The sequence below is a fragment of the Neoarius graeffei genome, chromosome 26 (assembly GCF_027579695.1).
Source record: "Neoarius graeffei isolate fNeoGra1 chromosome 26, fNeoGra1.pri, whole genome shotgun sequence".
Lineage (NCBI taxonomy): Eukaryota > Metazoa > Chordata > Actinopteri > Siluriformes > Ariidae > Neoarius > Neoarius graeffei.
Genome location: NC_083594.1, coordinates 43,489,048 through 43,502,129, shown reverse-complemented (window position 1 = coordinate 43,502,129; position 13,082 = coordinate 43,489,048). Strand labels below are relative to the sequence as shown.

The 13,082-nt window shown below is 40.4% G+C and overlaps 1 protein-coding gene across 3 annotated transcripts in view; it reads left to right on the top strand.

The window, feature by feature from the left end:
• Positions 1–12,520, top strand: part of cpne5b (copine Vb) — a 304,129-nt gene extending 291,609 nt beyond the window's left edge. For all 3 annotated transcript variants that reach the window (XM_060910664.1, XM_060910665.1, XM_060910663.1), the window contains 3 exons: positions 6,919–6,976; positions 11,741–11,814; positions 12,332–12,520. In XM_060910664.1, the coding sequence (XP_060766647.1) occupies positions 6,919–6,976; positions 11,741–11,814; positions 12,332–12,520 (321 nt within the window). The remainder of the gene's footprint in view (positions 1–6,918; positions 6,977–11,740; positions 11,815–12,331) is intronic.
• The last annotated feature ends 562 nt before the right edge of the window (positions 12,521–13,082 follow it).

The window sequence follows — 13,082 nt, the reverse complement described above, 5'->3', positions numbered from 1 at the left end:
CTAGGGTAGCGTATTTTGAACTCATCCAAGCTACATACTTAAACGTGGGAATATCCATCACTCTCAGGCAATCATGTGTTATAGTTACCATCAGGGCCAAAGTAATCAACTAGACAGGCCTTTGCAACTCTGAACCACCCACTCAGTCAACGACTGACGAAAAACATAATTGGAAACGACTTAAGCTTCTGTGTGAAGTTATGAAAGACTGTCGCCTGTCCTCGCCTACAAATGTCTCTTCTGTCTCTTTTATTAGCTTGAGTACATCATTAGTTCAGCCCCAAGCTGTCAAAGGACACCAAGTGCCAGTCTTCTCAGTACATTTTATTTTTAATTACATGGACATGAATAACGCAGAGAGAGGAGATCAAGGTGTCTCAGCACAAAGTCAGATACATCTTGAAGCTCACCACTCTTAACGTTCGAGTCTAGCCGTGCGGCTCAATACGAACGTCCTTTAACCCAAAAGTCCCAAGAAAATCTGTTGGTACTTGAATATGTAATGAAAGGATTTTCTGCATCGCTGACGGTTCATATGGCGATACGACATGCTCCCAGAACGTTCTTAGTTTTGCCTGCGTTGTGCAGACATGCATGGCTACGTCCTATTGGAACGCTGGTTCTCAGGCGCTGTCAAGGCAGCTATTGTGAACTGACAGTCTGTTTTGTTTTTTCATTATGCTGGATCTGTTCAATCATTCAAAGCAGGATACGATGGCACAAATAGGGCAACGGGAGCTCAATTATCTATGGAGCTTCTGACATGCACCCATAACACAGGCTGTCATAAAGGTCTGTCGTACACAGATCATCCGAGATCGCAGAAGAAAGAGGATTTTTTTTATTTTTTTTTACCTTCGCTGACATGGGACTTCACTTTGAAGCTGTTTTTCTGAGATGGGGGAAAAAATTGTAGCTGGTAAACAAAATACAGAGTTTCTTTTCATGTCTGCTATGTGGGACTTGATTGTTTTATAAAACATGATTCTGGAATTGTGTCATTCCTTTTGTGTAATTATACTGAATTATTGAATATTGAGTACTGTCTGCAGTATTTTTACAGATGAACAAAATTATGAGACTGCGTTTCTGGCGAGCAATACATGCAATGCGTCGTTCACATTTTCCCAAATAAAGAAATCTTAGATGACAGCCATCTTTCTGATTGGGACAACTACTGTATATCGTGGAAGTGGGACTGCTGTCCATAATCAATGCCAACCTCAAGAGCCTCCTCACAAATTAAACTTAAAATCTCATCTCTCATCTCATTATCTCTAGCCGCTTTATCCTTCTACAGGTTCGCAGGCAAGCTGGAGCCTATCCCAGCTGACTACGGGCGAAAGGCGGGGTACACCCTGGACAAGTCGCCAGGTCATCACAGGGCTGACACATAGACAAAGACAGCCATTCACACCTACGGTCAATTTAGAGTCACCAGTTAACCTAACCTGCATGTCTTTGGACTGTGGGGGAAACCGGAGCACCCGGAGGAAACCCACGCGGACACGGGGAGAACATGCAAACTCCGCACAGAAAGGCCCTCGCCGGCCCCGGGGCTCGAACCCAGGACCTTCTTGCTGTGAGGCGACAGCGCTAACCACTACACCACCGTGCCGCCCTAAACTTAAAATGTATTGACAATATTTTAAGTTCTTTATGCAAATATTTTGGGGTGGCATGGTGGTGTAGTGGTTAGCACTGAGCCCAGTAGCCAACGGGGGCCTTTCTGTGTGGAGTTTGCATGTTCTTCCCATGTCTGTTTGGGTTTCTTCTGGGTGCTCCATTTTCCCCCACAGTCCAAAGACATGTGGTTAGGCTAATTGGTGGCTCTAAATTGACCGTAGGTATGAATGTGAGTGGTTGTTTGTCTCTATGTGTCAGCCCTGTGATGATCTGGTGACTTGTCCAGGGTGTGCCCCGCCTCTCGCCCATAGTCAGCTGGGATAGGCTCCAGCTTGCCCGCAACCCTGCAAAGGATAAGTGGTAATGGATGGATGCAAATATTTTGCTTCATATCATATAATTATTGACACATACAGTATGGATCTTTGTTCATGTCTCTTTTCCAGTTTTTTTATGTCCATTGGTATGTTTTTCTTTTGTGAAGAATATCTAATGAAGTTTTGGTAGCCTTTCGGGTGTTCAGAGTGTCTTTCTCTTTCCCGCCCAACAAAGAAATGCTTCTGTGCATGCGCAGCAGTAAACTCTCATTGAATATTCGCATCAGCTCTGATGTGTGACGTCATGTTGTTTTGACAACCATGCAATATCGTAAACCATATTCAATGCTCATTCTCCATTGGGTAGAGTGACGTAAAACACGTAGGATAAGCAATATGCTAACAATATTGCATGCTATCAAACCAACTGAATGAAACCCGCTAGAAGGGAATAGAACACATTTTTATTCCATCGAAATGTGCCCTGTATGTATAATAATTAAATAATATTGGCCGGCTTTTTTGTGGTCTATCAGATATATTCCATTCAGCTAGCATCATACTCGTCTTCGACTTGTTCAATATTATGCTAGCTGAATGGAATATATCTGATAGACCACAAAAAAGCCAGCCAATATAATTATTATTAGACATACACACACACTTCCTTTTCATATAAGCATTCTTGAAGGCCAACGCAAGCTTACCTGCGACTTGGTGCTGTTAGCGTGGCAGTCCAGTTACCTTCTAGCCAGTGTAGTGTTAGTGAAGGCCATTGCTAGCGCAGTCAAGCTGAATATTATTATTATTATTATTATTATTATTATTATCCCTGTGTAATTTACTTAGTTACTTTTAAAATCCACATCAACTACACACAATGGAGCAACCTGGCAGCCAAAATTCTCTCAAAATCTTCCACTTTTAAATGAAGCAAACCTGGCAGCCATGTTTGTTTACAAACTATCACAGTCACTTGCTAGCGTGGAAGTTTTACATCTCCAATGTGTCTCTTTTCCAGTTTTTCGATGACCGTTGGTATGTTTTTCTCTTGTAAATATGTGTGAAGAATATCTAATGAAATTTTGGTAGCCTTTCGGGTGTTCAGCGCGTCTTTAGTTTCAGTTTTCAGTTTATTTATTTAGTGCTTAAACCTAGCACTGGATTAGCCTCGTCTTCTCTCTTTCCCGGCAGACAAAGAAATGATTCTGCAGAAAAGTTGTGTCATTGGGTTTTCACATGAGCTCCGACGTGTGACGTTGTGTTGTCTTGACAACGTGCAATATAATAACAATATTGCCCGCTCATTCTCTATTGGGGAGAGTGGCGTAATGGAGGATAAGCGATATACTAACAATATTGCATGCTATCAATAAATCCACTAGAAGGGGATAGAATACACTTTTTTTCCATCAAAATGTGTCCTGTATGTATACCAGTTGTTCATTTTGTATGTAAATAAGTATTGGTGCTATTTAAGACATCCAGTGTGGGAGTGGCTGGGCGGGTTGTTGGAGTAACGGGCGTCATGGTGATCATACAGGCCCCGTCTCCCTCGCCTTCTATTCCCACCCTAGAATTCTCTCCAGATCATCTGCACCAGAGCTAGCAAAGCATTTCAAAAAGACACTTCACAGAACAAATGTAAATCAAGGAACGTGGACAAATGCTGAGTTTTATTACAGGGCAATTCCATGTAAATGTCAACCTCACCATGCAAAAATAAAGCAACATGTAATACATCAAAACCACTCCCAGAGATATCACCTAGGCCTGTATTTTACAGATGTGAATAAGTTGAACCAATTTGTAACCAACCTAATATGTCACTGTCAGTCTTTCTTTCTTATAATGTAAAACCCAAGCTAAAATCAACTTTGATCATGTACAATTCTATATTATTGCCACAAGCCACAGAAATGTACGCTAAAATCCACAAAACAGCAAAACAATAGCCATCCTAAATATTATTTAAGAACTTTGATAGTTTTAGCTGATATTTAGAGAGTTTTTCAAAGGGTTATGGTGGTTAAATTGCTGATTTTCTAAACATATGCCATGTCTATTTCAGACGCGTCACATCCATAACGGAATTTCGTCACATCCATAACGCTGACTTTTCCTTCCGAAACTCTGCATGAAATACAAAATATTTTAAACAAAATTTTTTTAATATTCACTTTGGACCCCTCTATCAAATGGATATCTCCATTTCGACATTAGGTTTACAATTTCACAGAGTTTGATAAAAATGTACAGTCACCCAAGAAAAGTGATACTTTTTCTGTCACATCCATAACGCATCTTTTATTGGCATTTTCTGGCATGCCCTAGATGTACTATGGGAATTGTTCTTGTTCTATCACTTCTCCAGTATGGTACAGCCTTAAAATATGCAACACCTGTTTAAATACTGGGAGACAATAAAACATGCACTGGGTCATTTGTTGCCATTTTAAGTTCAAGTGTCACGTCCATAACGCTGGAATTGCTCTACAGCAGCCTTTAGATGTTCTGAACGTTATCTACCACTTGATCATAAAGTCAGTCCTTTTTTCAGGTTGTCTAAGAATTGCAGTTTGTTCCATTATACACTCCCCTGTGTGTCCCGAATAATGACTCATCCCTCGGGGGTGTTTTTACAGACAATTTACTCCTCTCTCAAATATGACGCATGACCGTCTAAAACATCTTACGAAGCCTGTTCTATTCTGAATCATTCACAAACATGAGTGAATCCACAAACTGTGGTCTCGGGCTTAACAAGATAGTCTACTTCTGATGACTGTATCTTTCCTCTTGGTTGTGTAATTCTGAATAAACAACTGGAATTTCAGTTGAATAACATGCGCTATAATTAACCAGGGTACTTAGTGAGTGGGACTGTTTTGTGTACAGTTACTTTGTTGAAGCCTACAGGGGACGCGCCTTGGCTTAATCTGTAAATCAAGTGTTATTATGGATTTAAGGGAACTCCCAATGAGCTAGATCATCTTCCTTATTAAAAGTAACACTATTCGAGTTGATGTCTTACTGCTCCAGGGTCCTGAGTGTGATCATGAGGTTACTGTTACAGAAGTTTGGGTCCTCTGCTTTCATAACCACCTCAGTCGGGGGGGGGATTGGTGAAACTAAATTGCTCTTAGGTGTAAGTGTGTGTGTGCATGCCTACAACTTTAAAGGTGCAAATTGTTGTTTTATTGTGACACAAACAATAATTAAGATGGAAAGAAAAAAACAGAAATGTGGAGTGTGCATAGGTATTCACCCCCTTTCGTATGAAACCCCTAAATAAGAGCTGGTCCAACCAATTCACTTCATAAGTCACATAATTAGTTGATTAAGATCCACCTGTGTGCAATCAAAGTGTCACATGATCCGTCACATGATGTCTGTATAAATCAACCTGTTCTTGAAGGACCCTGACTACTAACACTACCAAGCAAGCAACATGAGAACCAAGGAGCCTCCAAACAGGTCAGAGACAAAGCTGTGGAGAAGTATGGATCAGGGTTGGGTCATAAAAAATATCCCAGAGAGCACCATTAAATCCATTATAGCAAAATGGAAAGAATTATGGCACTCACTACAAACCTGACAAGAGAAGGCCACCCAGCAAAACTCACAGACCGGGCAAGGAGGGCAATTAATCAGAGATGCAACAAAGACACCAAAGATAATGCTGAAGGAGCTGCAAAGATCCACAGCGGAGATGGAGGTATCTGTCCATAGGACCACTTTAAGCCGTACACTCCACAGAATGGGGCTTTATGGAAGAGTGGGCAGAAAAAAAAGCAATTGCTTAAGAAAACACGTTTGGAGTTTGCCCAACAGCATGTGGCAGACTCCCCAAACACACAGAAGATTCTCTGGTCAGATGTGACTAAAATGGATCTTTTTGGCCATCGTGGGAAATGCCATGTGCGGCACAAACCCAACACCCTGAGAACACCATTCCTACAGTGAAGCATGGTGGTGGCAGCATCATGCTGTGGGGATATTTTTCATCTGCAGGGATAAGAACGCTGGTCAGGACTGAAGGAAAGATGAATGGCACTAAACACAGGGCAATTCTGGAGGAAAACCTGTTTGAGTCAGCCAGAGGTTTGAGACTGGGACAAAGGGTCACGTTCCAGCAGGACAATGACCCTAAACATACTGCTAAAGCTACACTGGAGTGGGTTAAAGGGAGACATTTAAATGTCTTGGAATGGCCTAATCAAAGCCCAGACCTCAATCCAATTGAGAATCTGTGGCATAACTTAAAGATTGCTGTACACCAACGCAACCCATCTAACTTGGAGTTGGAGTAGTTTTGCCTTGAGGAATGGGCAAAAATCTCAGTGGCTAGATGTGCTAAGCTAATAGAGACACACCCCAAGAGACTTGCAGCTGTAATTGCACACTATGCACACTCCAGATTTCTGTTTTTTCATCTTAATTATTGTTTGTGTCACAATATAACAATTTTCACCTTTAAAGTGGTAGGCATGTTGTGCAAATCAAATGGTGCCAACCCTCCAACAATCCATTTTAATTCCAGCTTGTAATGCAACAAAACAGGACAAACGCCAAGGGGGATGAATACCTTTGCAAGACACTGGACAAATATATCCAATCTGAGGATCTGAATCCATAATTTACAAGCAGTGCATAATAAAAATTCACATTTAACCTCCTAAGCTGTTTTTTTACATGCATTTTTTATTTCTCTTTGCTATTTGGGCTTATTAGAACCTGATTAGAATAAAAACTAAGCATCATCTTTTGATAAGATGTACTTTTAGAGAAAAAGTATGTCCACATATGTGGATTCTTGTTCCGAATTTCCGTAAAGTGCTGTCCACGCATGTGACCGCTAAGCCCTAGGAGGTTAAGACTTCTATTGTTTCATCATTGGCATTGATTCTTGCATGTGTACAGTGAAAATGAATGTTCTTGCCCTTAGGGAAGTAAATATCCTTTATGCCTGCAGGGTGCCAAGCTTCCCATGTCAATCATCATTGTTGGAGTGGGCCAAGCAGAGTTTGATGGTAAGCATGAGAAATTTCTTCTTTCATCCTTTTGCAAAGCAAGCTCTTCACCACCTTAAGCAATGGAGAACGTTGTCTGGTTGTCTGTCTTTGCCTTGTTTACACAAGTAGCCCCTTCCGTGACCAAAGTTAATAACTGGAAAGTAAATCAATAACTCTGACAGAACTTTAAAACACAGGTAAGCTGTGCGACCTCCTTGCAATTAGCCAGACAGATGCTCTGAAAGCAATTACCAGCTCATTTCCTTGATCAGTGAAAATGTGAAGATGGGTCACATTGATTCGAGGTGCACAGTCTAATCACTGAGTGTGCTCTAATTAGCAAACTGCCACCAGTAAATGGGCACAAGTCATCACATCTGCCACTTCATGGTCAAAGAGGTGGTTGGAGATCGAGGCTATGGTCAAATAATAAGCCAAATCCTCCCACGCTTCTCTACCCCACTGAGGGCCTGGAATAGCAACGCGCATTTCACACAGAGATGGGATGAATTCTTATTGCATGTGTTGTCTGCGGGTCATGTGGACGGGGCTGCTGTACATAAAGCCAGTACACTGCTTCATTATGTTGGCAATTACTTTCAGTAGAAGTGCCAAAGCAATAAGTAGTGATTAAAGCAGTAATGAACTCTAGGTCTCAAGCTACCAGTCGTTCTATACATATTTATTTCAATATATTATGAGCTGGCATGGTATACCTGTGCTCCAGTCTAACCCCTCGAGTTTGAAGGGTTATGATTTTAATGGCACCATTTCAATACATAATGAAAAACGTTACAGATGTCTTATAAAGCAAGTCTTAACGCCGTCCTGATATCTCTTAGGACAAATGACGTACAGTATTTGTTGGTAATGTTCTATATACACTACCGTTCAAAAGTTTGGGGTCACTTTGAAATGTCCTTATTTTTGAAAGAAAAGCACTGTTCGTTTCAATGAAGATCACTTTAAACTGATCAGAAATGCACTCTATACATTGCTAATGTGGTAAATGACTATTCTAGCTGCAAATGTCTGGTTTTTGGTGCAATATCTCCATAGGTGTATAGAGGCCCATTTCCAGCAACTCTCACTCCAGTGTTCTAATGGTACAATGTGTTTGTTCATTGCCTCAGAAGGCTAATGGATGATTAGAAAACCCTTGTACAATCATGTTAGCACAGCTGAAAACAGTTGAGCTCTTTAGAGAAGCTATAAAACTGACCTTCCTTTGAGCAGATTGAGTTTCTGGAGCATCACATTTGTGGGGTCGATTAAATGCTCAAAATGGCCAGAAAAATGTCTTGACTATATTTTCTATTCATTTTACAACTTATGGTGGTAAATAAAAGTGTGACTTTTCATGGAAAACACAAAATTGTCTGGGTGACCCCAAACTTTTGAACGGTAGTGTATACAGTGGTGCTTGAAAGTTTGTGAACCCTTTAGAATTTTCTATATTTCTGCATAAATATGACCTAAAACATCATCAGATTTTCACACAAGTCCTAAAAGTAGATAAAGAGAACCCAGTTAAACAAATGAGACAAAAATATTATACTTGGTCATTTATTTATTGAGGAAAATGATCCAATATTGCATATCTGTGAGTGGCAAAAGTATGTGAACCTTTGATTTCAGTATCTGGTGTGACCCCCTTGGGCAGCAATAACTGCAACTAAACGTTTCCGGTAACTGTTGATCAGTCCTGCACACCGGCCTGGAGGAATTTTAACCCGTTCCTCCATACAGAACAGCTTCAACTCTGGGATGTTGGTGGGTTTCCTCACATGAACTGCTCGCTTCAGGTCCTTCCACAACATTTCGATTGGGTTAAGGTCAGGATTTTGACTTGGCCATTCCAAAACATTAACTTTATTCTTCTTTAACCATTCTTTGTTAGAACGACTTGTGTGCTTAGGGTCATTGTCTTGCTGCATGACCCATCTTCTCTTGAGATTCAGTTCATGAACAGATGGCCTGACATTTTCCTTTAGAATTCACTGGTATAATTCAGAATTCATTGTTCCATCAATGATGGCAAGCCGTCCTGGTCCAGATGCAGCAAAACAGGCCCAAATCATGATACTACCACCACCATGTTTCACAGATGGGATAAGGTTCTTATGCTGGAATGCACTGTTTTCCTTTCTCCAAACATAACACTTCTCATTTAAACCAAAAAGGTCTATTTTGGTCTCATTCATCCCAAAACATTTTTCCGATAGCCTTCTGGCTTGTCCACATGATCTTTAGCAAACTGCAGACGAGCAGCAATGTTCTTTTTGGACAGCAGTGACTTTCTCCTTGCAACCCTGCCATGCACACCATTGTTGTTCAGTGTTCTCCTGATGGTGGACTCAGGAACATTAACATTAGCCAATGTGAGAGAGGCCTTCAGTTGCTTAGAAGTTACCCTGGGGTCCTTTGTGACCTCGCCAACTATTACACGCCTTGCTCTTGGAATGATCTTTGTTGGTCAACCAATCCTGAGGACGGTAACAATGGTCTTGAATTTCCTCCATTTGTATACAATCTGTCTGACTGTGGATTGGTGGAGTCCAAACTCTTTATAGATGGTTTTGTAACCTTTTCCAGCCTGATGAGCATCAACAACACTTTTTCTGAGGTCCTCAGAAATCTCCTTTGTTCGTGCCATGATACACTTCCACAAACATGTGTTGTGAAGATCAGACTTTGATAGATCCCTGTTCTTTAAATAAAACAGGGTGCCCACTCACACCTGATTGTCATCCCATTGATTGTAAACACCTGACTCTAATTTCACCTTCAAATTAACTGCTAATCCTAGGGGTTCACATACTTTTGCCACTCACAGATATGTAATATTGGATCATTTTCCTCAATAAATAAATGACCAAGTATAATATTTTTGTCTCATTTGTTTAACTGGGTTCTCTTTATCTACTTTAGGACTTGTGTGAAAATCTGATGATGTTTTAGGTCATATTTATGCGGAAATATAGAAAATTCTAAAGGGTTCACAAACTTTCAAGCACCACTGTAGGCATATCAGACACTTGCTGGCTGTGCTGTGAAAACTGTTCATGCAGACGCTCATCTAAGTTTCCAAATCTGTCATTGCTTAACTCTGGAATATTTTCTATCATGAATACTATCATTATCATCTCTGCTTTCCAAAGAAATGTATCTCGTTAAGATCTGTTCAGTACTTTGGGAGTAACGGCAGGTTGGAGGTGGTACAACAGAGTTCACTCTCTGCTCGCGGGACGTCGGGAAACTGCCGGTGCTTTTTTGAGTCACGGGAAAGTCGTCAGTCTCTCTCTCTCTCTCTCTCTCCTAAATCGGTTTCCGACTGGATTACTCGTGAAGATCAATCAGATCGCTTTTATAGGGATGTTCTCTTGCTCTCACTATTTCTGATGAAATATTCAGCAAAATTTTCCATCTGCTAGTTTTGATGTAATGATTCACGGGAGACTTTGACATGAGTTTTCATAGCTTTAACGACTTATTTTTTCAAATCAAACTGATTCCTGTAAATAAATAAACCAGTTTAGAATATAACTTTTTTACAGGGATGCTGTTTTGATGAAAAATATTGAGATCTTAGCAGTCGGAATGAGATTTAAAAAAAACAGAAGTCAGAAACACGAGTGTCGATTTCAATTCAATTAACTAGAATTGTTTATTGGATGTGGCTCATGCAGTTTTTTTTTTCAAGGTTCGCCTTGAAAGCTATGAATATTATCATTTATATTCTTTAATATAAACACTAGTAGGCCCTACGTTTGAGACATACAAAGGCCTACAGAGCACAAAGAGGGTATTAGAAATCTTTTATGATTTTTTTATTGAGTGTACCGATTTAACGGTTTTACCTAATTAGCATAATACTAATGAAAAACTAATTTGCTTTTTTTTTTTAAACTCATTTTTCAAACTTTGTATTCGGTATACAACCATCTATGTGCCTGCCAATTTCCATGTAAATATCTTGAAAAATAGAAACGTTAAGAAAAAACTTTCGATCTCATTCGTTAATGAGGCCCATTTTGGACCATGTGATCCTCATACAGAATATTATGGCAGGTTTCTAAAAATTAAGCCGTTTTTTTCAATCTTTGATTTGTAATCTCAAGATCAAGATTGTAATATCTTGATTTAATAAAAGGCAGTGGCAAAGGAGAAAAAGTATTCAGCCTTGATTTAAAAGAACCGAAAGATGCAGCGGACACAAAGTACTTTTGTATTTGTTAAATGTGGGAAATACACTCAGTATAATATGTATTTATTATTTTGAAAACCCACCAGCCGACTGATCCGGCACGTTTTAATTGCGCGACAGTAACGATGCAAATAACAGCGCGATGGAGTAGTGTCCGAAAGTTTTTTTTTTTTTTTCTCCTCTTCATTTTACCAATGAGCTCACTATGCAGTCCTATATATACAGTAGAATTCCCTAGATAGGGAGTAAGGAGTAGTGAACGAGTGAGTGATTTCGGACAGCTTCAGTCACACCTTGGGGCAGTTTAGAGTCATCAGTTCATCTTTGGGAGGTGGGAAGAAACCAAAGAATCAAACAAACAAATAAAAGAATCACAGACATGAGGAAAACGTAAAACTGCACATACAAATCAACCCAAGGTCTGGATTCTTCCCTCTAAATTGACCCAAACCATTCCTTCAAAATGCCTCCCACAGCAACCAGTTTTTCCTTTCATTTGTCACCACCCACCTGTAAGTTAACATTTTATGATCATTGTTTGCTGTTTTTTTTTTTCTCCTTGTTTTTTTCCTCAGCCATGGTGGAGTTGGACGGCGATGACATAAGGATTTCCTCACGAGGGAAACTAGCAGAACGGGACATTGTTCAGGTGACACTAGAAACCCTGTCTGACCAAAGGAAAAAAGCTCTAAAAACACGTTTGTTTGGGGGTTTTGTTTTTTATGATCACGTTAATATTATATGAACCTTTCATCTTTTGGAATTGCCGTGACACCCCTCTCTTTCACGTTCTCTCAAATTGATCTCTTTTAAAGAGATGAAATCCAACCAACCATCACCTCATCAGCATTTTTCATTCCTGATGTAGCAAATGCCCTTTTAGTTAAGCTTTCGGTAGATGATCCATGAACCGTAACCCATTTTCTAATCAGGAAATTATTAATGTAGATCCCAAACGAATTTCTGAAATTCCCAGCGGCGTTTCTCTTTGTGCTTGTTGCAAGGGACATTAATAAATGATAATATCGAAGCATACAGGATTATACTCCTCATTAATTATATTTCATTAGCAGCTCCCAGTTTCCGACTTGAATGCAACTGCCATCACTAACAGTTAACGCATGACTGGAGAAATGAAATAAACCAACACTTCTTGGTCTTTGCAGTTTGTGCCATTCCGGGACTACATGGACCGGACGGGTAATCACGTGTTAAGTATGGCACGGCTGGCCAAAGACGTCCTGGCAGAAATCCCAGACCAATTTATTTCATACATGAAGAGCCGGGGCATCAAACCCAACCCAGCGCCTCCTCCTTACACACCCTCAGGACACACCCACCACACTCAGATATGAGGCCACCCTTCCCTGAGGGTGTGTTCAGCCTGACATCAGCCTCCTTGGAATTATAGGATTGGGACTGATGGAGCAGCAGGCCACTGGCTCCATTCCTAACTCAATATACAGTCTCTCTGGGACACTCAGAGATGCCAAGGCATTTCTGTTACTGCTTTTGTTTCCTGCCTGTTTTCTCTGGGACAAGAGCATGATCAAAGAAGCACACTCTTAGTCTTTTTTTTTTTTTTTGGTCAAAAGAAATTGTAAAAAAAAAATCTCGGCTCATGACTGTTTCTCTTTTGGGCCAGTGAGTTGAGAAGAGAGGAAGAGGACGATATTTGTGGATACAACTCGTGCCTGTCTGTTGTTGTCTCAGTGTACCTGGACAAGTATTCCCTGCTCTGACCGTTGACCTTACTCCACATTGGTGTACTATGTGCATTCAGGTGAAGTTTTCTGATACTTTTCTCAGTGGCAATCAATCATTACGGATTGAGACTTGGTCATGTGGCACTTCTGCGCACCACTTGAGTTCATTGTTGCTTTTTAACCCTTTATGTTCCAGAATTTGTTTCTAGTT